A 24024-nucleotide genomic window follows, 5' to 3' on the forward strand; every position below is an offset into this window, starting at 1 on the left:
GGATTTCTAAGTCCAAAAAAAGCAGTTTGGGAACACTGTCATACTTATAGATTAAAATCTCATTCCTAAAGAGAATTTAGCAAGAGTGCTATGCTTTCTAGAAATTTAACCTAATATAAGATATTAATTTTACAGTCAAGAAAGTGCAGTCAGAAGTTAATAAAAACTTTACTGAAGAAATCAAAAGTTGATAACCTTATCAAGTATATTAGAAATCCAGCCATTGTGCACTTAAAAATCAGAGTATTTTCTATATGTCTGACAAGACTATGGACAAATAATAGACATTTTTCCAAGTTACTATAAGAAATATATACTTTTAGGACTTCCCTGGCGGTCCAGTGGTTAAGACTCCACGCTTCCACTGCAAGGGACACGGGTTCAATCCCCTGGTTGGGGAACCAAGATCCCACATGCCACGTGGTGCAGCCAAAAATTTTTTTAAAAAAAAGAAAGAAATACATCATTTTTTCAAAGTTAAAGAATAAGTTAAACTTACCTGAACTTTATACTACCTGAATATCTGAAGCATAACTATGCAACCTAGAAGTAGTAGAAAATGATACAACGTAACTTTATTATATGCTCTATTCCACTGAAGGTATCGAATTCAAAAATGACTTACCCTTTGAGCTCTTTCTTTTAAATCTTGATCTTGAGCTAAAAGCGATTCCAATTTTTTCTGAATGTCTGTAAGTTTTTCTGGATTGATTCTTTTGTAACAAAAAGATAAAGATTAAACTAAGACATCTCAATTTTAGAAACTGAAAACAGTATACAGTATTTTCTATTTTCCTCAGTATTTTTAAAATCTATAACATTATTTCTCATCTATGACCCAGATTAGACTGAAATTACACTAGACAGAAATTTGACTCTGCATATTTTGAATAATGCAGGAAAAAAATGTAAAATTCACATTTTCTCTAAACAACCCATGCTGAGTGACTGAAAGATTAGGTTAACACCACAATTAGCAATGTTCACTTCTTAAGTCTTTAAGGATAGAAAGTAGCCTCTCGTGGGAGGTGTATCATCAATGAAATGGAATAAATGAAAGCAAACGTCACTTTTATACAATTTCCGTTTTCAGTCAAATACCATAAAACAAAAGTCAAATAATAAACAAGTAGCCAAGGATATAAATATTGTTTTCCTTATCTAGAAATCAGGCATAACATAATAGAATGGTTACTTAAATCTGCCCGGGGTTTAGAATGAAAATTACAGGAAAGAATGTAATTTTTACAAGCATCTATTCTAGGTTTCACAAAGGAAATTCCACTTGTTTCCCTGAGTTTAGACTGAACAATTTTGTTCCTGAAAAGCTGGAGTGGTAATAGGTGGTGGCAGATGAGGTGTTTTTTATTTTTTTTAATTACAGAAAATATCAAAATATACAAAGGTAGAAAACTTTCACTCAGCCTCAACAATTATCAACTCACACCCAATCTTGTTTCATCTAAACTCTTATCCACTCCTCCACCACATCTAACCACCCTCCCAAGTTACTTTCCTCCAGATGAAAGCAGGGTGTTTCAAGGGCCCCAATATAAGTGAGACTACAATCAATTCTGCTGACACTCAATCTAAACATCTTCAATGACAGGAGAGGACAATCCTCTGAAATAGACAGACAACCCCAAAAATAAGTTCAGCCAAGAGGTTTAATTCTTTCAACCATCAATGCCTCCTGATGCTAACAAGGTCTCTTTTTCATCTTGTTTTCTCCGATGACAGTCTTCTAAAAAAGTTGTTAAAAACAAAGCAAACAAAAAGTCCAAAATCATAGAGCAGAAAAGCTTAGAGGGAGGAGGGTATTAGGTATACATAATTAGGCATAATAATTTCATGCCTTCATTTTTCTAACAATAATATCAAGACAGCAAATAGTTCTTACTTGATTTCCTTCACAGGCACTTTCTTCTGAAGAAGCTGCTGCACCATCCCTTTTTCTTCTGAGGGAAGCAAAATTAATAAAGCTTCACCATCCTCTTTGTACCTAAACAAAAAACAAACAAAATCCCTTCCACATTAATGCCATCTGCACTTTACATTTTAACAGTTTGATGAACAGGTAACAAGAAAGCAAGTTCACCAAATTAGTAAATATGAGGAATACCATTTTTTTTAACTTCTGTGACAACAGAAAACTAGGGCTCTTGAACACCTTTTTCAAAATTCATCACTAGTTACAATTCCCATTGATTTTTAGGCTATACCACAGTAGAAGAAACAAATCAATTAAGAAGAATTTCTTAAATAACGGTCTACCTATAGCAAGGAAACAATTTCTCATTCAAGTCACAAGACTGATGTAATAAAATTAATCATTTAATAAACATGGCTCCCAATACATTAAGGAAATCTAATCATCTTCCTGGAAATTTTTCTTCTACCTTGGGAATAACATGGTTCAGAGTTCAGAGGCATCAGTTATAAGGAATGGATCTCTGCTCCGCTGAAAAACTTACTACCTCTAATCCATGATTTCTCTTCCTTCACCTAGTATATAGGTGCACCATCAAAAATTTCTATGTAAGTGGGCCATAAGGCACCCCATAGTTACTTAAGCTTCTTGTGCTACTTATATACAGATTTCCTGGATACTTTAGATATTACATGAAAGCAGTAAGACAGAATAGAATCAAGTATTTGTAGAAATTTCTTAAAGACAAAGAATTCTCTGCAGGGTTCATGCTATAAATATGAGGGGCAAATAAATTTTTATAGTTAACCAAATAAACTATTTACTGAAAAACTTTGTGCCAGGTATAAATTATGAAGAACACAAATAAATAGAAGATGAATATCCCTGCCTTCAGTGATCCAACAATATGGTTACCAGAAAAGACAAACTCACACAAAAGCAAGAGCCTCAAAAAACAGTCCCAAAATGGTAAATCACCAAGTGTCAAAGGATAACCACTGGCAATAAAGCGCCATGAACTCAGAAGTGAAAGGAGGACACTAAGGGTTAGCCAGAGAAAAAGAGAAACATGTCACAGCAGATGGAATTTGACGTGGGCCTTAAAAATGGATAGAAAGGGAAAAGCTAAGGTATTCCAAAGAGGAAAAATGGCATGAACAAAGGAGCGGGAACCAGAAAATACAAGACAAACACAGAGTAAACTAAAGATAGGAGAAATTCAACTGAAGCCAGTGTATGTAAGTGCACAGCAGGAAAGACTGCCGGAAGGTACATGAGAGTCTGGTTTTAGAGGACCTTGGATAAGTCTCTAGAGAGACCAACTACCACTGTATATAAGCAGACCTTTATCACTGTACACTGGAGGGAAACTGACTTTGTTGACTTACTGTCAATCCAAAGACTGAAGAGCAATTTTTACCTCACATGTTGATTTCAAAATTCTATTCCTACACAAAAGGGTAAAAAAACTCCAGTGTAATAGCATTACAAAAGTATGTGTTTATATATTTTTATGTGTACCCAGACACATAGAAAAGTATGAAATAAAACATCAAAAGTATTAAAAGGTTAAAGTTAATTCATAAATTTAAAAAAATTAAGGGGCTACTATATACCAGGCACTGAAATAGAGTGATAAAACAGATACAGTTCTGGCTGTCACAGAGCTTACAGACTATTAGGGATAGACATAAAACCCGTAATAACAACAAAGTGATATGACTGCTACAGTAGACATATGGGAAGCTACAAAAACACATAACACAGAGCTCTACACAATGTGCTCTAGGAGTTTAAAAAAAAAAAAGAAAAAACTGCCCTGAGAAAATGACATCTAAGAGCTGAGATTTAAAGAACAATTAGGAATTAGTCAACTGTTAGGGGAGAGTCAAGTTTTCCAGGGAGAAAACAGCATTTGAGAGAGTCCAGTGGGTAGTTTTGTCTACTTTGTGCTTGTTTGTTTATTCCATGTTTTCTAAATGCTTGTGTATTAAACAGGGAGATGAAAGTAATTAAGCATACATTTACTCCTTTTACAAAGAATCTGTTTCACAACTGAAAAACTTCTTCACTGTATTTTAATACAGACTAGTATGACTCAAATGTTTCATCTTAATTTATTATGAAGAAATATGAATTTAAAGCATTTCCCCTAAGCAACGTTGGACTAAACTATCTGTGAGCAGAAATTATTAGTCTATGAAGTAGTGAGGTACCTGAACAAACAAGATATCTGAGAGACATCACAACTACTGAAATTCTAAAATTTTACCAAGGACAGGGTGAAGGTCAAAGAGGACACAGATCAGTCAATACTGACTCACTATGTATGCACTTACCAAATACCCTCAAAGCAGACCGACTCTTGAAGTAAAATCAGTTACCTTCATAAGTAAAAAAGCTTATTTCATGTGGTACAAAGAAAAACAATTAGGAATAAGGGAGATGAGTGGGTTGAAGGATAACAAACGCGTCTAACATTCCACATCCAAATTCAGAGATGGAGAAAGAAAATAAAAAGGCTTCCAAAGTCTACTTAGGCCAGAGCTGTAGCAAAGGGGTAAAGAGAAATCTCTAGGATATCAAAAGGGAATCCAATGAAGATCTCAATCTTCAGACTGACTCATAAGCAAAAATAAGTCTAACCATCTACATCTATCTTATCTACCCATTCATGCATCCAGGGACAATCTAGGAGGATAAGTCACGAGTAATGTCACCAAGGGGCCATATTCAAACCTTTAACAGAATATACCTAACAGAATATACACATAAAAGGCTAAGGTTAAGACAGACTGCAACACTGAAATTTAGAAGAAAAAGATTCCCAAAGGAAAATGGAAAAACATGTCCAAAGTCGAATCCCACAAAGCAAGCATCTTTTAATAAAGATCATCACTGGTTATTTTACCTATTTTACATCACACACATCTTTTCCCAGAAACAATGTAAAGCACAAATTATCTCCCACATACCAACACCCAAAATTTTCCAGTAAGCTTTTATTACAAAAAGAAAAGCACTTTTAAAAAAGCATAAGCACATTTGCCCCCCTTTTTAAAAAATGCTTACAAGAATAATCTATTTACCCATGAGCTAACTTTTATATTTCCAAAGCAATATCCAAGACCCAAGGCTAAATATATGCATAGAGAAATAAATGTTCTTCATAAGACCTACATTTTAAAGTTCTATATATTTAGACAGATTATTTTAAGAAACACTGTAGGCATCAAAAAAAAAAAAAAAGCCCTGCATCTGAAACAAAACAAAAAGTCTCATTTTTACCATCAGTGTTAATACCATCAGTTACATTTATGTAACTCTTCAGAATTTATGATAAGCTTTATTTTACATTAATTTGCCAATCTTAAAAGCAAGCAACCAATAGAAGAAGCAAATAAAAAAGTTCCTGAAAGGCCAAGAAATTGGCCTAAATAAATAAATAATCAGCTGATGACTACATAATGAGCTGATGACTACACTTTCACTTCCATACTCCTTTTCAACTATAGCAGGATTCTGTCCGGAAAGAAGGATCCTCAATAGGTTGACCGTAACTGTCTGATATCAGGAAACTTACTTCTACACCCTACAGCTCACTTGTATCTCTAGCTAAATTAGGAGATCCAAACCACTGACTCTTGGATCCCAATGGTAATTCTTCCAATGAAATAACCTTGAAACAATATGGCCAGAGGAAGGGAAAAAGGCCTTGCCATTCTGGCAATAGTTTGCCTTCTACCCAAGAACCATTAATCCACCAATTCAGATTCCTCAACACAAACTCCATTCTAGTTGAGTCTTTAAATGGCCCTTAAACCTTGCTCACTCCTACCTTCAACAACTGCTGCAGCAGGATCTGACAGTGTTCACAACTGCCACTCTGAGTTCTCCCAGCCTGGTTCTCCAGGTTATCAATCAGGTTATAAAAGAATGTTTAGAAGGATTCGACTTTTGTAATTTAAAAAAATATATATACAAACATACACGAAAAAGAAATTTTTCTAGGTGGTAGAATTTGGGTGGTTTGACTGTTTTGCCCATTGTCTCAAATTTGTATAATAAATAAGCATTTCTTGTGTAATAAAACACAAGTTAGTAAAAACTTTATAAGCTTTAAAAATCTACATCTAACTCTTACCTTGTTTAACACATCCTAGTACTACCAATATTAGTGTATTCTCTTATCTTGACCATTAAATTAACATGTATGAATTTGACTTTCAGACCTAACATATATCGTATGTACCTAAAAGCTGGTGACTAAATATTTGGTGGGTGAAAAAATGCAAACAAACCACTAGATGTTGCACTAGCAGATGAAATACTGGATTTGGAATCAACAGAACTGATTTCAAGTTCCAGTTCTACTATTCATTAGCTTTATAAACTTGGATAATGAGTCATTTTATCACTATATATTGTATTTTCTTATTTATAAATTATACAGTTTGAGTGAGATGATCGAGGTCCCTTTAGGACCTTAATTCTAACACCTGTGACTGTATTAATATACTAGTCATTGTTCACAACACAAGTATGATCAAGAGGTGGAGAAATGGAGACAACTGTTGGTCACACTCTGCTATTCCACAGCCCTTCTCTCTTTTGTCCCCGCCCTGTGTCTGCTTCTATTCTCCCTATGCCTTAGCCTTACCTGTGGCAACCAGCCCCAAGAGTTCCTATCACTGTGGGAGGACAGTGCAGTCAGCCATACAGAGGCAGACAGAGAGCCATAAGAATCAGAGTCCAATTGTTCTGCTCCTCCTGCACAACGTGGTACAAAGCAGAGCTTATTCCAGGATCTAAAGATACTACACTAGATTTAAAAAATAAAAAGACAGACTGGGAAATATTCCAGGAAAGATGAAGTCATCTGCAGCCTAAGATCTTAGAAATACAAACAGGTATACCACATAGGCTCAACAGTTTGACAAATGAGGTTCACCATAAAATAACTGGAAAGAAGCCAAGCTGGCTAACATACATTGCATGGAAAGCTTCTAGCAAACTGAGTAAGTATAAGGATTTATGAAGTTCACAGGGTAAGGGTAGAAAACATTAAACTCTGTCAACTCTGTCCCCAGAAAAGAATTTTTTTTTTTGAAAAACACTAAAGTTTTAATAGATTAAAAAGAAAAAGAAAACCTATACAAAAGTGGTACTGATACTACCTAAAATTATACTTTTAGGAACCTGAGAGATATGATCAATCCCATTTTACAAGAGAAGAAACTGAGGCTTAAAGAGGTTAAGAACACAAGTTCAAAGGGTACACAGCCATCAGGTGACAGAGCCATGTCCAAACCTAAACTTCTTGACTTTTAAGGACAGTGTTTGATCAACTATGGGATATCTGTCTCTCACAGTCCAAATAAAGAAGGAAAATGCATATATTTTTAGTTTATCCTCATGACCATGAATGGCAGCAAACTTAAATAGAAATATCTACTTTCCTTCTCCAAGTACCTGCCTTTCATACATTCTAGAAGCCCTGCATGGAAGCAACGGCCACTAGACTTCATTAAATGAAAACGACTAGTTTGGGGCACACTGACAAGAACATGAGCTGTAGAGTCAGAAAGACCCAAGTATAAACCCCAGCCATGGTACTTCCTGAGTGATCTTAGACACATTTTACCTCACAATCTCTGAGAAACAGTTTTTTAATAAGAAGACCTCTCTCATAAGGTTATTATAAAGGCTAAATGAGTTCATTCATATTCACCCAGCTATGTGTTAGGAAGTGAATGGCTAAGCCACAACCCATCATTCACCGTGGAGGTGCAGAAGGGGGCAGGGAAGAAGCTACCCTGGCCAAAAAAACAAGTGATATAGTCAAACCTCCTCGTAAACATACCAATGACAAGCCTCCTGGGAAACAAACATGGTAGATCTGCTAGCATGAGAGTCCTCATCTATGAGATACTAAGACGATGTACCAGGTTTGTTTACAGTCTATGCATTTAAGGAGTAGGTCTCTGGGATCAGCTTTGTAACTATACCAGTGGCCCATCGGTGTAAATGATAAACCTCATATATCACTTAGAGACTCTGAGGTTAATCTGGGCCACAGCACACCCTGATGTGGCAAGAATGCACCTGTGGAGCTGTAATGGAGGTCCCAGACCTCTTCCTGCCTTCACCTATACCGCGTGATTACCTTTGTACTTGAAATTACATACTAGTGAAGTTTGACATTAGGTGTGGTAGGCAGCTTCTAAATTACTGGCTCCCAATACAGTAAGTTCCCTACACACAAATCTTCAAGTTGCGAGCTTTCAAAGGTGCAAACGTGCATTCGCGTGTCCAATCACGTAAGTTAGTTCATGTGTCTGGTGTACATTGTCATGTGCATGCATCCTCTACAAGTGGTTATGCTCTTGTGTACTTTACTGTACAGTACTGTATAGAGTACAGTAATACTATAAAGTATTGTTATTTCAAGCTAGATCTGCAAGACGACTTCATTGAACCCTTTGCTGTACAACACAAGGAGTTTACTAATGAAGATCTGATGGAATTGGAGGCCCAGAGAAGGGACCAAGAGAGACAAGAGGAAGAAGTAACTGAAGAACCAAAGAGATTCACGACGCAGGAAATGGCAAGGGGATTTTCTTTATTTAAGGAGGCACTGGTAAGTTTTTCAGGCATAGGACCCTAACGTAGAATGGTACACAAAGGTTGCAGCAGCTCTTCAAAATGCAATCCAGTGCTACCACGCCATCTATGATGAGAAAAAAAGAGCTACTACCCAGACATCACTGGATTGTTTTTTCAAGAGGGTAGAGAGAGTTGAATCCAACAAGGAACCAGAACCTGTGCCATCAACGTCAGGCATGAGTGAAACTGCAGCTTGCCCTACGTCTCCCACTGCTGACAATCCTTCAGCTCTACCATCTCCCACCTCCTCTCCCTCCTCCAGTCAGTAACTCTTCTTGTACTTCTTGTACTATACTCTTCTTGTACTATACTACTGTACTCTTCAAGGTACTGTACTGTAAGATTTAAAATGTTTTCTTTATTTTTTGTGTTTGTTTTTTATGTATTATTTGTGTGAAAAGTATTATAAACCTATTACAGTACAGTACTATATAGCCGATTGTGTTGGTTGGGTACCTAGGCTAACTTTGTTGGACTTACAAATTGGACTTATGAATGCGCTCTCGGAACGGAACTCGTTTGTATGCAGGGGACTTAACTGTAATCTGGGCCTCCTGGCCAAGATGAAGTGTTGACACTGCTCTTGGCAATGATTTTTTGTGTGTGACACCAAAAGCAAAGGCAACAAAAGCAAAAACAAACAAGTGGGACTACATCAAACTAAAAAGCTCCTGCACAGAAAAGGAAACCATCGGCAAAATAAAAAGACAACCTACTGAATGGGAGAAAATATTTGCAAACCATATATCTGGTAAGTTCTAAAATATTCAAGGGGGCTTCCCTGGTGGCGCAGTGGTTAAGAATCCGCCTGCCAATGCAGGGGACATGGGTTGAAGCGCTGGTTGGGGAAGATCCCACATACTGTGGAGCAACTAAGCCCATGCACCACAACTACTGAGCCTGCACTCTAGAGCCCGAAAGCCACAGCTACTGAGCCTGCGTGCCACAACAACCGAAGCCCACGTGCCTAGAGCCCGTGCTCTGCAACAAGAGAAGCCACCGCAATGAGAAGCCTGCGCACCGCAACGAAGAGTAGCCCCCGCTCACCACAAATACAGAAAAGCCTGCACGCAGCAACGAACACCCAACGCAGGCATAAATAAATAAATAAATTTAAAAAACCAAAATAAAATAAACTATTCAAGGAATTCACACAATAGCAAAAACCAAAGAATCTCATTCAAAAAATGGGCTTGAGGAGACATTTTTTTCAAAGAAGACATACAAATGGTCAACAGGTACATGAAAAGGTTCTTAACATCACTAACCATCAGAGAAATGCAAATCAAAACCACTATAAGATAATCACCTCACAACTGTCAGAACGGCTATTATACAGAAGATTGGAAATGACAAGTGTTGGCAAGGCTGTGGACAAAAGGGAATCCTTGTGCACTGTTAGTGGGAATGTAAATTGGTGCAGTCAGTACAGAAAACAGTATGGAGGTTCCTCAAAAAACTTAAAAATAGGTGGAGCTGGGGAACAGGGCAGAAGAGTAAGACGTGGAGATCACCTTCCTCCCCACAGATACATCAGAAATACATCTACATGTGGAACAACTCCTACAGAACACCTACTGAACGCTGGCAGAAGACCTCAGACCTCCCAAAAGGCAAGAAAGTGCCCACATACCTGGGTAGGGCTAAAGAAAAAAGAATAAACAGAGACAAAAGGATAGGGATGGGACCTGCACCAGTGGGACGGAGCTGAGAGGGAGGAAAGGTTTCCACACACTAGGAAGCCCCTTCGCGGGCGGAGACTGCGGGTGGCAGAGGGGGAAGCTTCGGGGCTGCGGAAGAGAGCACAGCAACAGGGGTGCGGACGGCAAAGCGGAGAGATCCCGCACAGATGATCGGTGCCGACGGGCACTCACCAGCCCGAGAGGCTTGTCTGCTCAGCTACCGGGGCGGACGGGGCTGGGAGGTGAGGCTCGGGCTTCGGTTGGAGCACAGGGAGAGGACTGGGGTTGGAGACGTGAACACAGCCTGCAGGGGGTTAGTGAAGCACGGCTAGCCGGGAGGGAGTCCGGGGAAAAGTCTGGACCTGCCGAAGAGGCAAGAGACTTTTTCTTCCCTCTTAGTTTCCTGCTGCGCGAGGAGAGGGGATTAAGAGCGCTGCTTAAAGGAGCTCCAGAGACGGGCGCAACCCGCGGCTAAAAGCGCGGACCCCAGAGACGGGCATGAGACGCTAAGGCTGCTGCTGCTGCCACCAAGAAGCCTGTGTGCGACCACAGGTCACTATCCACACCCCCCTTCGAGGGAGCCTGTGCAGCCCGCCACTGCCAGGGTCCCGGGACCCACAGACAACTTCCCGGAGAAAACGCACGGCGCGCCTCAGGCTGGTGCAACATCACGCCGGCCTCTGCCGGCGCAGGCTCGCCCCGCACTCCATACCCCTCCAACCCCACCGCCTGAGTGAGCCTGAGTCCCCGAAGCAGCTGCTCCTTTAACCCCGTCCTGTCAGAGCGAAGAACAGACGCCCTCTAGAGACCTACACGCAGAGGCGGGGCCAAACCCAAAACTGAGCCCCGGGAGCTGTGAGAACAAAGAAGAAAAAGAGAAATCTCTCCCAGCAGCCTCAGAAGCAGCGGATTAAAGCTCCACAATCAACTTGATGTACCCTGCATCTGTGGAATACATGAGTAGACAACGAATCATCCCAAATTGAGGAGGTGGACTTTGAGAGCAAGATTTATGATTTTTTCCCCTTTTCCTATTTTTGTGTGTATGTCTATGCTTCTGTGTGAGATTTTGTCTGTATACCTTTGCTTCCACCATTTGTCCTAGGGTTCTATCCGTCCCTTGTTTTTTTTTTTTTCTTTAAAAATGAATTTTTTTATTAATAATTATTTTTTACTTTAATAACTATTTTATCTTCATTTTATTTTACTTTACCTTCTTTCTTTCTTTCCTTCCTTCCCTCCCTCCTTTCTTCCTTCCTCCCTCCCTCCTTTCTTTCTTTCTTTCCTTTCTTCCTTCCTTCCTTTCTTTCTACTTTTTCTCCCTTTTATTCTGAGCCATGTGGAAGAAAGGCTCTTGGTGCTGCAGCCAGGAGTCAGTGCTGTGCCTCTGAGGTGGGTGAGCCAACTTCAGGACACTGGTCCACAAGAGACCTCCCAGCTCCACATAATATCAAACGGCAGAAATCTACCAGAGATCTCCATCTCAACACCAGCACCCAGCTTCACTAAACGACTAGCAAGCTACAGTGCTGGACTCCCTATGCCAAACAACTAGCAAGACAGGAACACAACCCCACCCATTAGCAGAGAGGCTGCCTAAAATCATATTAAGTCCACAGACACCCCAAAACACACCAGCAGACGCGGACCTGCCCACCAGAAAGACAAGATCCACCTCATCCACCAGAACACAGGCACTAGTCCCCTCCAACAGGAAGCCTACACAACCCACTGAACCAACTTTAGCCACTGGGGACAGACACCAAAAACAACGGGAACTACGAACCTGCAGCCTGCAAAATGGAGACCCCAAAAACAGTAAGATAAGCAAAATGAGAAGACAGAGAAACACACAGCAGATGAAGGAGCAAGGTAAAAACCCACCAGACCTAACAAATGAACAGGAAATAGGCAGTCTACCTGAAAAAGAATTCAGAATACTGATAGTAAAGATAATCCAAAATCTTGGAAATAGAATAGACAAAATGCAAGAAACATTTAACAAGGACCTAGAGGAACTAAAGATGAAACAAGCAACGATGAACAACACAATAAATGAAATTAAAAATACTCTAGAAGGGATCAATAGCAGAATAACTGAGGCAGAAGAACGGATAAGTGACCTGGAAGATAAAATAGTGGAAATAACTACTGCAGAGCAGAATAAAGAGAAAAGAATGAAAAGAACTGAGGACAGTCTCAGAGACCTCTGGGACAACATTAAATGCACCAACATTTGAATTATAGGGGTTCCAGAAGAAGAAGAGAAAAAGAAAGGGACTGAGAGAATATTTGAAGAGATAATAGTTGAAAACTTCCCTAATATGGGAAAGGAAATAGTTAATCAAATCCAGGAAGCACAGAGAGTCCCATACAGGATAAATCCAAGGAGAAATACGCCAAGACACATATTAATCAAACTGTCAAAAACTAAATACAAAGAAAACATATTAAAAGCAGCAAGGGAAAAACAACAAATATTACACAAGGGAATCCCCATCAGGTTAACAGCTGAACTTTCAGCAGAAACTCTACAAGCCAGAAGGGACTGGCAGGACATATTTAAAGTGATGAAGGAGAAAAACCTGCAACTAAGATTACTCTACCCAGCAAGGATCTCATTCAGATTTGATGGAGAAATTAAAACCTTTACAGACAAGCAAAAGCTTAGAGAGTTCAGCACCACCAAACTAGCTTTACAACAAATGCTAAAGGATCTTCTTTAGGCAAGAAACACAAGGGAAGGAAAAGACCTACAATAACGAACCCAAAACTATTAAGAAAATGGGAATAGGAACATACATATCGATAACTACCTTAAATGTAAATGGACTAAATGCTCCAACCAAAAGACACAGATTGGGTGAATGGATACAAAAACAAGACCCATATATATGCTGTCTACAAGAAACCCACTTCAGACCTAGAGACACATACAGACTGAAAGTGAGGGGATAGAAAAAGATATTCCATGCAAATGGAAACCAAAAGAAAGCTGGAGTAGCAATTCTCATATCAGACAAAATAGACTTTAAAATAAAGACTATTATAAGAGACAAAGAAGGACACTACATAATGATCAAGGGATCGATCCAAGAAGAAGATATAACAATTGTAAATATTTATGCACCCAACATAGGAGCACCTCAATACATAAGGCAAATACTAACAGCCATAAAAGGGGAAATCAACAGTAACACATTCATAGTAGGGGACTTCACCACCCCACTTTCACCAATGGACAGATCATCCAAAATGAAAATAAATAAGGATACACAAACTTTAAATGATACATTAAACAAGATGGACTTAATTGATATTTATAGGACATTCCATCCAAAAACAACAGAATACACATTTTTCTCAATTGCACATGGAACATTCTCCAGGATAGATCATACCTGGGTCACAAATCAAGCCTTGGTAAATTTAAGAAAACTGAAATAGTATCAAGTATCTTTTCCGACCACAACACTATGAGGCTAGATATCAATTACAGGGAAAGATCTGTAAAAAACACAAACACATGGATGCTAAACAATACACTACTTAATAACGAAGTGATCACTGAAGAAATCAAAGAGGAAATTAAAACATACCTAGAAACAAATGACAATGGAGACACGACGACCCAAAACCTATGGGATGCAGCAAAAACAGTTTTAAGAGGGAAGTTTATAGCACTACAATCCTACCTTAAGAAACAGGAAACATCTCAAATAAACAAGCTAACCTTGCACGTAAAGCAGTTAGAGAAAGAAGAACCAAAAAAAACCCAAAGTTAGCAGAAGGAAAGAAATCATAAAAATCAGATCAGAAATAAATGAAAAAGAAATGAAGGAAATGATAGCAAAGATCCATAAAACTAAAAGCTGGTTCTTTGAGAAGATAAATAAAATTGATAAACTATTAGCCAGACTCATCAAGAAAAAAAGGGAGGAGACTCAAATCAATAGAATTAGATATGAAAAAGGAGAAGTAACAACTGACACTGCAGAAATACAAAAGATCATGAGAGATTACTACAAGCAACCCTATGCCAATAAAATGGACAACCTGGAATAAATGGAAAAATTCTTAGAAATGCACAACCTGCCAAGACTGAATCAGGAAGAAATAGAAAATATGAACAGACCAATCACAAGCACTGAAATTGAAACTGTGATTAAAAATCTTCCAACAAACAAAAGCCCAGGACCAGATGGCTTCACAGGTGAATTCTATCAAACAATTAGAGAAGAGCTAACACCTATCCTTCTCAAACTCTTCCAAAATATATCTGAGGGAGGAACACTCCCAAACTCATTCTACGAGGCCACCATCACCTTGATACCAAAACCAGAGAAGGATGTCACAAAGAAAACTACAGGCCAATATCACTGATGAACACAGATGCAAAAATCGTCCACAAAATACTAGCAAACAGAATCCAACAGCACATTAAAAGGATCATCCATCATGATCAAGTGGGGTTTATTCCAGGAATGCAAGGATTCTTCAATATACGCAAATCTATCAACGTGATACACCATATTAACAAACTGAAAAACCATATGATCATCTCAATAGTTGCAGAGAAAACTTTCAACAAAATTCAACACCCATTTATGATAAAAACCCTGCAGAAAGTAGGCATAGAGGGAACTTTCCTCAACATAATAAAGGCCACATATGACAAACCCACAGCCAACATTGTCCTCAATGGTGAAAAACTGAAAGCATTTCCACTAAGATCAGGAACAAGACAAGGTTGCCCACTCTCACCACTCTTATTCAAAATAGTTTTAGAAGTTTTAGCCACAGCAATCAGAGAAGAAAAGGAAATAAAAGGAATCCAAATCGGAAAAGAAGAAGTAAAGCTGTCACTGTTTGCAGATGACATGATACTATACATAGAGAATCCTAAAGATGCTACCAGAAAACTACTAGAGCTAATCAGTGAATTTGGTAAAGTAGCAGGATACAAAATTAATGCATAGAAATCTCTGGCATTCCTATACACTAATGATGAAAAATCTGAAAGTGAAATCAAGAAAACACTCCCATTTACCATTGCAACAGATATGTAGGAATAAACCTACCTAAGGAGACAAAAGACCTGTATGCAGAAAATTATAAGACAGTGATGAAAGAAATTAAAGATGATACAAATAGATGGAGAGATATACCATGTTCTTGGATTGGAAGAATCAACATTGTGAAAATGACTCTACTACCCAAAGCAATCTACAGATTCAATGAAATCCCTATCAAACTACCACTGGCATTTTTCACAGAACTGGAACAAAAAATTTCACAATTTGTATGGAAACACAAAAGACCCCGAATAGCCAAAGCAATCTTGAGAATGAAAAACGGAGCTGGAGGAATCAGGCTCCCTGACTTCAGACTATACTACAAAGCTACAGTAATCAAGACAGTATGGTACTGCCACAAAAACAGAAAGATAGATCAATGGAACAGGATCAAAAGCCCAGAGATAAATCCATGCACATATGGTCACCTTATCTTTGGTAAAGGAGGCAGGAATGTACAGTGGAGAAAGAACAGCCTCTTCAATAAGTGGTGCTGGGAATACAGGACAGGTACATGTAAAAGTATGAGATTAGATCACTCCCTAACACCATACACAAAAATAAGCTCAAAATGGATTAAGGACCTAAATGTAAGGCCAGAAACTATCAAACTCTTAGAGGAAAACATAGGCAGAACACTCTATGACAGAAATCACAGCAAGCTCCTTTTTGACCCACCTCCTAGAGAAATGGAAATAAAAACAAAAATAAACAAATGGGACCTAAAGAAACTTCAAAGCTTTTGCACAGCAAAGGAAATCATAATGAAGACCCAAAGACAACCCTCAGAATGGGAGAAAATATTTGCAAATGAAGCAACTGACAAAGGATTAATCTCCAAAATTTATAAGCAGCTCATGCAGCTCAATAACAAAAAAACAAACAACCCAATCCAAAAATGGGCAGAAGACCTAAATAGACATTTCTCCAAAGAAGATATACAGACTGCCAACAAACACATGAAAGAATGCTCAACATCATTAATCATTAGAGAAATGCAAATCAAAACAATGAGATATCATCTCACACCAGTCAGAATGGCCATCATCAAAAAATCTAGAAACAATAAATGCTGGAGATGGTGTGGAGAAAAGGGAACACTCTTGCACTGCTGGTGGGAATGTGAATTGGTTCAGCCACTATGGAGAACAGTATGGAGGCTCCTTAAAAACTATAAACAGAACTACCATATGACCCAGCAATCCCACTACTGGGCATATACCCTGAGAAAACCATAATTCAAAAAGAGTCATGTACCAAAATGTTCATTGCAGCTCTATTTACAATAGCCCGGAGATGGAAACAACCTAAGTGTCCATCACTGGATGAATGGATAAAGAAGATGTGTCACATATATACAATGGAATATTACTCAGCCATAAAAAGAAACGAAATTGAGCTATTTGTAATGAGGCGGATGGACCAAGAGTCTGTCGTACAGAGTGAAGTAAATCAGAAAGAGAAAGACAAATACCGTATGCTAACACATATATATGGAATTTAAGAAAAAAAGAAAAATGTCATGAAGAACCTAGGGGTAAGACAGGAATAAAGACACAGACCTACTAGAGAATGGACTTGAGGATATGGGGAGGGCGAAGGGTAAGCTGTGACATAGCGAGAGAGTGGCATGGACATATATACACTACCAAACGTAAAATAGATAGCTAGTGGGAAGCAGCCGCATAGCACAGGGAGATCAGCTCGGTGCTTTGTGACCACCTAGAGGGGTGGGATAGGGAGGGTGTGAGGGAGGGAGACGCAAGAGGTAAGAGATATGGGAACATATGTATATGTATAACTGATTCACTTTGTTATAAAGCAGAAACTAACACCTTTGTAAAGCAATTATACTCCAATAAAGATGCAAAAAAATTAAAAATTAAAAATAGAACTACCATGTGATCCAGCAATTCCACTTCTGTGTATTTATCCAAAGAAAAGAATAACAATAACTCAAAAAGATATACGCACCCTCATGTTCACTGCAGCATTATTTACAATTGCCAAGATATGGAAGCAACCTAAGTGTCCACCAATGGATGAATGGATAAAGAAGATGTAGTATATATATACAATGGAATATTATTTTGTGTTAAAAAGAATGAAATTTTGCCATTTGCAACAACATGAAAGGACCTTAAGGGCATTACACTATAGAAAGTATGTCAAGAGCAGGTGGGGCAAAAATAGATTTAAAAATATAAGTGAAATAAGTCAGAGGAAGACAAATACTGTATGATCTCACTTATATATGGAATCTAAAAACAAACAAACAAAAAACCAAGCTCATAGATACAGAGAACAGACTGGTGGTTGCCGGGGCTGGGGGCAAGGAGTAGACAATATGGGAGAAGGGGAACAAAATTTCAGTTATAAAATAAGTCATGCGGGCTTCCCTGGTGGTGCAGTGGTTGAGAGTCCGCCTGCCGATGCAGGGGACACAGTCCGGGAAGATCCCATATGCCGCGGAGCGGCTGGGCCCGTAAGCCATGGCCACTGAGCCTGCGCGTCCGGAGCCTGTGCTCCGCAACAGGAGAGGCCACAACAGTGAGAGGCCCGCGTACCGCAAAAAAAAAAAAAAAAAAGTCATGCAGATGTAATGTACAGCGCGGTGACTACAGTTAATAATACTGTACTGTATATTTGAAAGTTGCTAAGAGAATAGACCTTAAAAGGTCTCATCACAAGAAAAAAAAATTCTGTAACTGTGTATGGTAACAGATTAGACTTATTTTGATGATCATTTTGCAAAATATACAAATACTGAATTGTTATGTTGTACACCTGAAACTAATATAATGTTGTATGTCAATTATTAAAAAAAAAAAAAATGGAGTTTGACTTCTGAGTCTAGGTCATAAAAAACATTGCTGCTTCCACCGTACTCCTTCTTCCCCTCTCATTTGCTCTCTCTGATGAGGCCAGATGCCACATTGTGAGAAGCCCTCTGAAGAGGAGGACCACATGGAAAGGAACTGAAAGACACCTCTGACCAACAGCCAGCAAGAGAATGAATCTTGTCAACAAGCACATGCGTGAGCTTGGAAAGAGACCCACCCCCACACCCACCCCACCCCCCGTTGAGCCTTAAAGTACCTGTGACACCTTGATTTGCAATCTTGTGACAGACTGAGCCAGAGGACCCAGATGAGCCACACCTGAATTCCTAACCCACAGATACCATGAGATAATATATGGTTCTTGCTTCAAGCCACTAAGTTGTGGGGTAATTCATTACACCACAATAGATAATTTATATGTTATCTCTGATTCATGAGTCTGATTTGAGAAACTAATTGTGTTATCTCAAGTGCCTCTCTGTTCCAGACCCTGTTCTAAGTGCTCTGGAACCATCAATTAAGTAGACAAATTCCTTTGCCTTTATGGAGCTTACACTCTAATGAAGAGAAAAAGAAAACAACAATAAATAAGTAAATACTCTAGTATATTTGAAGGTGATAAGTGCTATGGAAAAAAGATAATATAGAGCAAGGTAAGAAGGAGTGGTTGGGGCAGTGTAAAGAAAGACAGCCATGTGGATACTTGAGGGAAAAGCATTCCAGTGGAAGAAACATAATATAAAGGCTTTGAGGCAAAAATATGCCTGGCATGCAGGAGAAATAGCAAGACCAGTGTGGAGCAAGGGAACAAGCGGAGAATAATAACAAGCGGAGAATAACAGGAAATAAGATTGGAGGGGGGTTGAATAGCATAGACCCAGTAGGTCACACTGGCTTTTATTCTGAGTGAAATGGGGAGCCATCAGAGGAGTCCCATGATCTGAGTTGTGTTTTTAAAGGATCATTCTGTCTGCTGTATTGAGAATAGACAGCAGGAGAGCAAGGGGGAAGTGCTAGGAAATAAGAGACTCCTAAGAAATATCAGCCCCCTTATCTACCTCTCTAGCTATAGTGGTCATACTCTACCCCAGCTCAATGTTTTTTGATGCAAAATAAAGCATTGGTTTTGCCTTTTTGCTTTAAATCCTAGATAACAACAAAGGCAGAAGGCCATGTGAGGAAGCACCAGCCTCTATCTAGGAGGAGCTGAGTAAAGTTAGCATCTTCAGTCAATGAAGGAATCAAAGTAATAAGAATTCTCGCTAGCAAAGACTGTTCCTATCTTATACCTAAGATATACACAGTATGTTTCAGTAAATTAATGCTCATGGAAATTGTCTTTTCACTTTTATTATTTCAATTTACAAATCAATTAAAGACACTATTTTAAAAATTCTCATTATCTATTCCATAAAGTACTAGTATTTACCACAAACAAACCATGAACTCTGCACAGGTTATCACATTAGAAATTTTAACTACTTCCCATCTTCATATTTGCTGTTTTTAATCTAAACTGATGCAAGCCAGTGTGCAATGCAAAGAACTGGCCTCTGCTGCCCCCTACTGGAATCACATCTTGCTACCTAAATCTCCCACAAACAAAATCTGAGATCCACAAAATGCAGCCAGGCAAATAAGGCTCGGTTGAAATACTGCTGGAATTTTACCACTACTCTGGAAAACCAAGCAGTTATATATATAAAGTCCCAACTCTTATATATAAACTCCCAACTGTTTAAATATACACAGTTATATATAAGCTCCCGTCTTCCACCCACAGACCCCTACTGCCCAAATAAAAGCATTTTAAAAATTAGGAGTATCTGATATGTAAGGACTTTCCATTCCCAAATCCTTTTTATTTTCAACTGGGCATTTTTATAAGAAATAGAAGAGCTTGGTTTTATGAGTACTAAAAACTACAAGCCCTAAAGACATTCGCTTTTAAGTGGTAGAATGTATCACAGAACACGGCTTTAAAAAACTATATTCATATTCCTTGCCTCACTTGTTTCCTAAACGAGATCATTTTGTTAAAAGGGGTGTAGATAGTTAAGAAAACAAATTTCTCTCAATTACTAAAGATCAAAAGAATTTTAAACAGGTGAATAAATTAAAACAGAATAAAGCACTTAAGGCAACAAGTACCTAAACCACCCTTTATTTTTAGCTAAAACACAGAAAGGAAAAAAACAGATTCCCCAAACCTTAGCTATTTTGCCACAAAGCAGTGAATTCATTTCTCAATATTCATACAGTATAGTTCACTTCCAAAAGCAAACACTATCTGGCAACCTAGTTTTAATTACAGCATATATACAGGATTTTAATTAGTTTCAAGCTTTAATTTAGCTTTTATTCAATTCAATTATCCAGTCTGATGGCCCACAAAAGTTCTAATTTATCTCTAAGCCCATTAATGGTAACTTTCTGCAGTTTGGTTCTTTTTTTTATTAGACTGACAAAGAAAAAATAAGCATTACATATCCTAAACCTTTCCACTAACTATACATCTAAAATAGTCAGTTCAAAACATTTTTAATTGGTTACAAAGGGTCAAACAAGCTTGTACTTTAAAAATCAATGACCATATTAGAAACTACATTATAATAGTTTTTCAAATTGGTATTCTCTCTTCAAACACAATCATTGTGATGTTGTACCTCCTCTTCACCTCGAGTCATTAAAACCAATTTAATGCTTACCATGGCATGTTCAACTACATAAGATTTTTAACAACTTCTCCAGGAACCAAGCACCCTGAAATATTTCCCCTTCTTGAAACTTTTCCTGATATACTGAGATGTCAAATAATCTTCATATAGGATGAGTAATTTTAAAATACTGCTAAATGTATTCTATAAAGGAATCAGTTTAACCTGTCCATGCCCACAACATTGGCACATCTAAAAAAGCCTGTCTGGCCTGGTCCAGTACACTAATGAGAGATGATATCCACCAACCTCACCTATCCAGAGGCCCATAGGGCCATGAAATGCAAATGTGTGCATAGATAAATGTACAAATTCATACATGCTACACATTTACTGAGGAGAATTAAACAGTGTATTAATTCCACCAACCACTACTAATGACTTCTCTAAATATCTCACTATGAAAGATAATCCAAACATGTATCCAACACAAAGACCACTGATGCACCATGTACCTTCTTACAAAATGGAAAACAAAGCTGCTGTTCTACCTATGTCCCATTTACTTAGATCCCACTAGAAACCAAAAGGTTACCAGTCTAAAGACAAGTCTGTCTGAATGTACAATGAAATCATACACAGAGCCTAGTTCTAACTCTATTACTTGCTCAAATTATATAATTACAATAAAAAAGACTTACTTTTGAATCCTCTAGTACAATCCTACTGTTAAATAGTTTTATCTTTCACTATTGTACTATTCTCTCCTTTCCTTCTTCATGCTGGTCAAAAGAAATGCTTTTAATTTAAATGAGTACATTTTGATCATAGCCCATGTTTAACAGCCCAAAGGGTAAATCTGAATCAATCGAAAAATGTTTAAACATTAAAACAGTTTATGAAAATTAGAAAATTATAGGAAGAAGGAGCTCTATATCTTGTTAGGCTGTAGAACAGGAAAAACCTCCACTTCAACTGAAACAACGACAAAATTGACCAAATACAAACAAAAAAACTTTTTCCCTTTAAAGCCATCCAAGAACAGTAGATACAAAGAAATTTATGAGACTCAACTCCAAAGGGACTTCCTAGATAAGCAAAGGATAGAGGACACATTCAAACTTGAGGCCACTGGCTGAAATGGGTGCAGGGCAGGTAGAAAAGCAAGCCTGCTGGCGAATGACAGACTTTGCTTAGATGAGGATTTCTTCTTTTTTTTTTAAGATTTATTTATTATTTACTTATTTTTGTCTGCGTCAGGTCTTTTAGTTGCAGCATGAGGAATCTTCGTTGAGGCATGTGGCGCACGGGCTCTTCGTTGCAGTGCACAGACTCTTTGTCGCGGTGCGTGGGCTTCTCTCTAGTTGCAGAGTGTGGGTTTTTTCTCTTCTCTAGTTGTGGCGCACTGGCTCCAGGGTGCGTGGGCTCTGTAGTGTGCAGCACGCGGGCTCTCTAGTCGAGGAGCACGCAAGCTCAGCAGTTGTGGCACACGGGCTTAGTTGCCCCACGGCATGTGGGATCTTACTTCCCTGACCAGGGATCAAACCCGTGCTCCCTGCATTGCAAGGCGAATTCTTTACCACTGGACCACCAAGGAAGTCCCTAGATGAGGATTTAAATCTTGGGTCTTAAAGATCCTGCCATCCCTGGGAACTCATTAAATAGAAGTTGGTGGCTTAATAATCAGAAGTAACTTGGTCCATTTAAACCAACAGTTGGTGTCTCTTCCATCATTAAGCATTAATGTCTGACTGACATCCATATTATAAATACTCATGCAGTTTTGATGAGAAAGAAAACGTAAAACCAAAGAGATAGTACATCATAACCAATCACAACCTTATTGTGATTATTATTTAGGTTGCTTCCAGTTTTCTTTTTTAAACAAAATATACCCACATTTGAAGAACCTCATATTTGAATCTATGTGAGGTAAAAATGCCTGTTAATAAGCTCACACCTCAAAAACCTACAGAAATCTCTGAAAGAAAACTTTCCTTTAGTTAGTAGGGGGGGTTATGTGACTCAGAAAGATTATAACCTCTCAGGAGACAAAAATGTCTATTTCTCTTTGCATGTGTAAACCTGAGAGTTGCCATGTGTTCTCATGACTGCAACAAAATTAGAGATAGGAGTAAATAATCAATCACATTCTACTGAAATTATGCATTTTATTGTCTGTATTCCCTCCAGGTTTCAAGATGAACGAGGTCAGGAATCATGTCTGTTTTGCTCGTTTTACCTCCTACTATGTACAATGCCTGGCACTTAATATGTATTTGTTAAATCCATATAGAAAAAATGAATGAGTGAATCCAGATTACTTTCAGCTCTAATGTCTTTATGATTTTCTATTTTATGGTTTCATTATATGAATCTATGGTTCTTTGGTTCAACAATTTTAAGTAAAATGTATTTTAAACATATACCAGTAGTATTCAAAATAACTTTTCACAATGATGGAAATGTTCTATACCTGCTCTGTTCAAGATGTGGTATTAGCAGTTTAAATGTGACTAGTGTGACTGAGAAACTGTATTTTTATTTTAATTTAATTTTACTTAATTGAAATTTAAATAGCCACATGTTGCAAGTGGCTGCAATACTGCATGGCACACAGACCATTCCTTAACTTTAGGGAACAATGTTTTACAACTGACTAGGGGCTCAGTGTTTGGAGATGCTTATGAAAAGGATCACATTTTACGATATGGACACATAGAACTCTTGTATTTTCTAGTAGTCCCTCCCTCAAAAAAAATTATCAAGAGTAGTTGGGATTTGAGTCTGAGTTAAAATACAGAAAGATATATTATATAGCACATAGTTAACAGAGGAAGAAATATCTTGTATCAAGTTGCCTCCCAAGAACTTGTATCTGCCAATCAAAACTGAACCCAACTGTTTCTCCTCTGTGAAGTTTTCTTCTCTACTTCCACAGGAGCTCCATAAAACTTCTGTCAATACCTCTAATACTGTATATGCCTCTACTATAGACTGTTTTCGAGGTACTAAAACATCCTTAATGGAATGGACACTATATCTTATTTTCATGCACAAGCTCACACCAGGCCTAATCCAGTACCTCACACGTGGTTGGTCTTTCATGAATGGTTACTTAGTGAAAAAGATTGAAATCCGGGGTCAAAAGATCTGAATTCTAGTTCTGTT

The 24024-nt window shown here is 38.2% G+C and overlaps 1 protein-coding gene across 1 annotated transcript in view; it reads right to left on the minus strand.

Annotated features, from left to right (window-relative positions):
* The window catches only part of DDX10 (DEAD-box helicase 10), a 292509-nt gene that overhangs the window by 241779 nt on the left and 26706 nt on the right, over positions 1-24024 (minus strand). The window contains exons 10-11 of the mRNA XM_082660858.1: positions 1901-2002; positions 626-713 (exon numbers count right to left, since the gene is read on the minus strand). Of these exons, the coding sequence (XP_082516984.1) occupies positions 626-713; positions 1901-2002 (190 nt within the window). The remainder of the gene's footprint in view (positions 1-625; positions 714-1900; positions 2003-24024) is intronic.

The sequence above is a fragment of the Grampus griseus genome (assembly GCF_964374135.1).
Source record: "Grampus griseus genome assembly, chromosome: 8".
Lineage (NCBI taxonomy): Eukaryota > Metazoa > Chordata > Mammalia > Artiodactyla > Delphinidae > Grampus > Grampus griseus.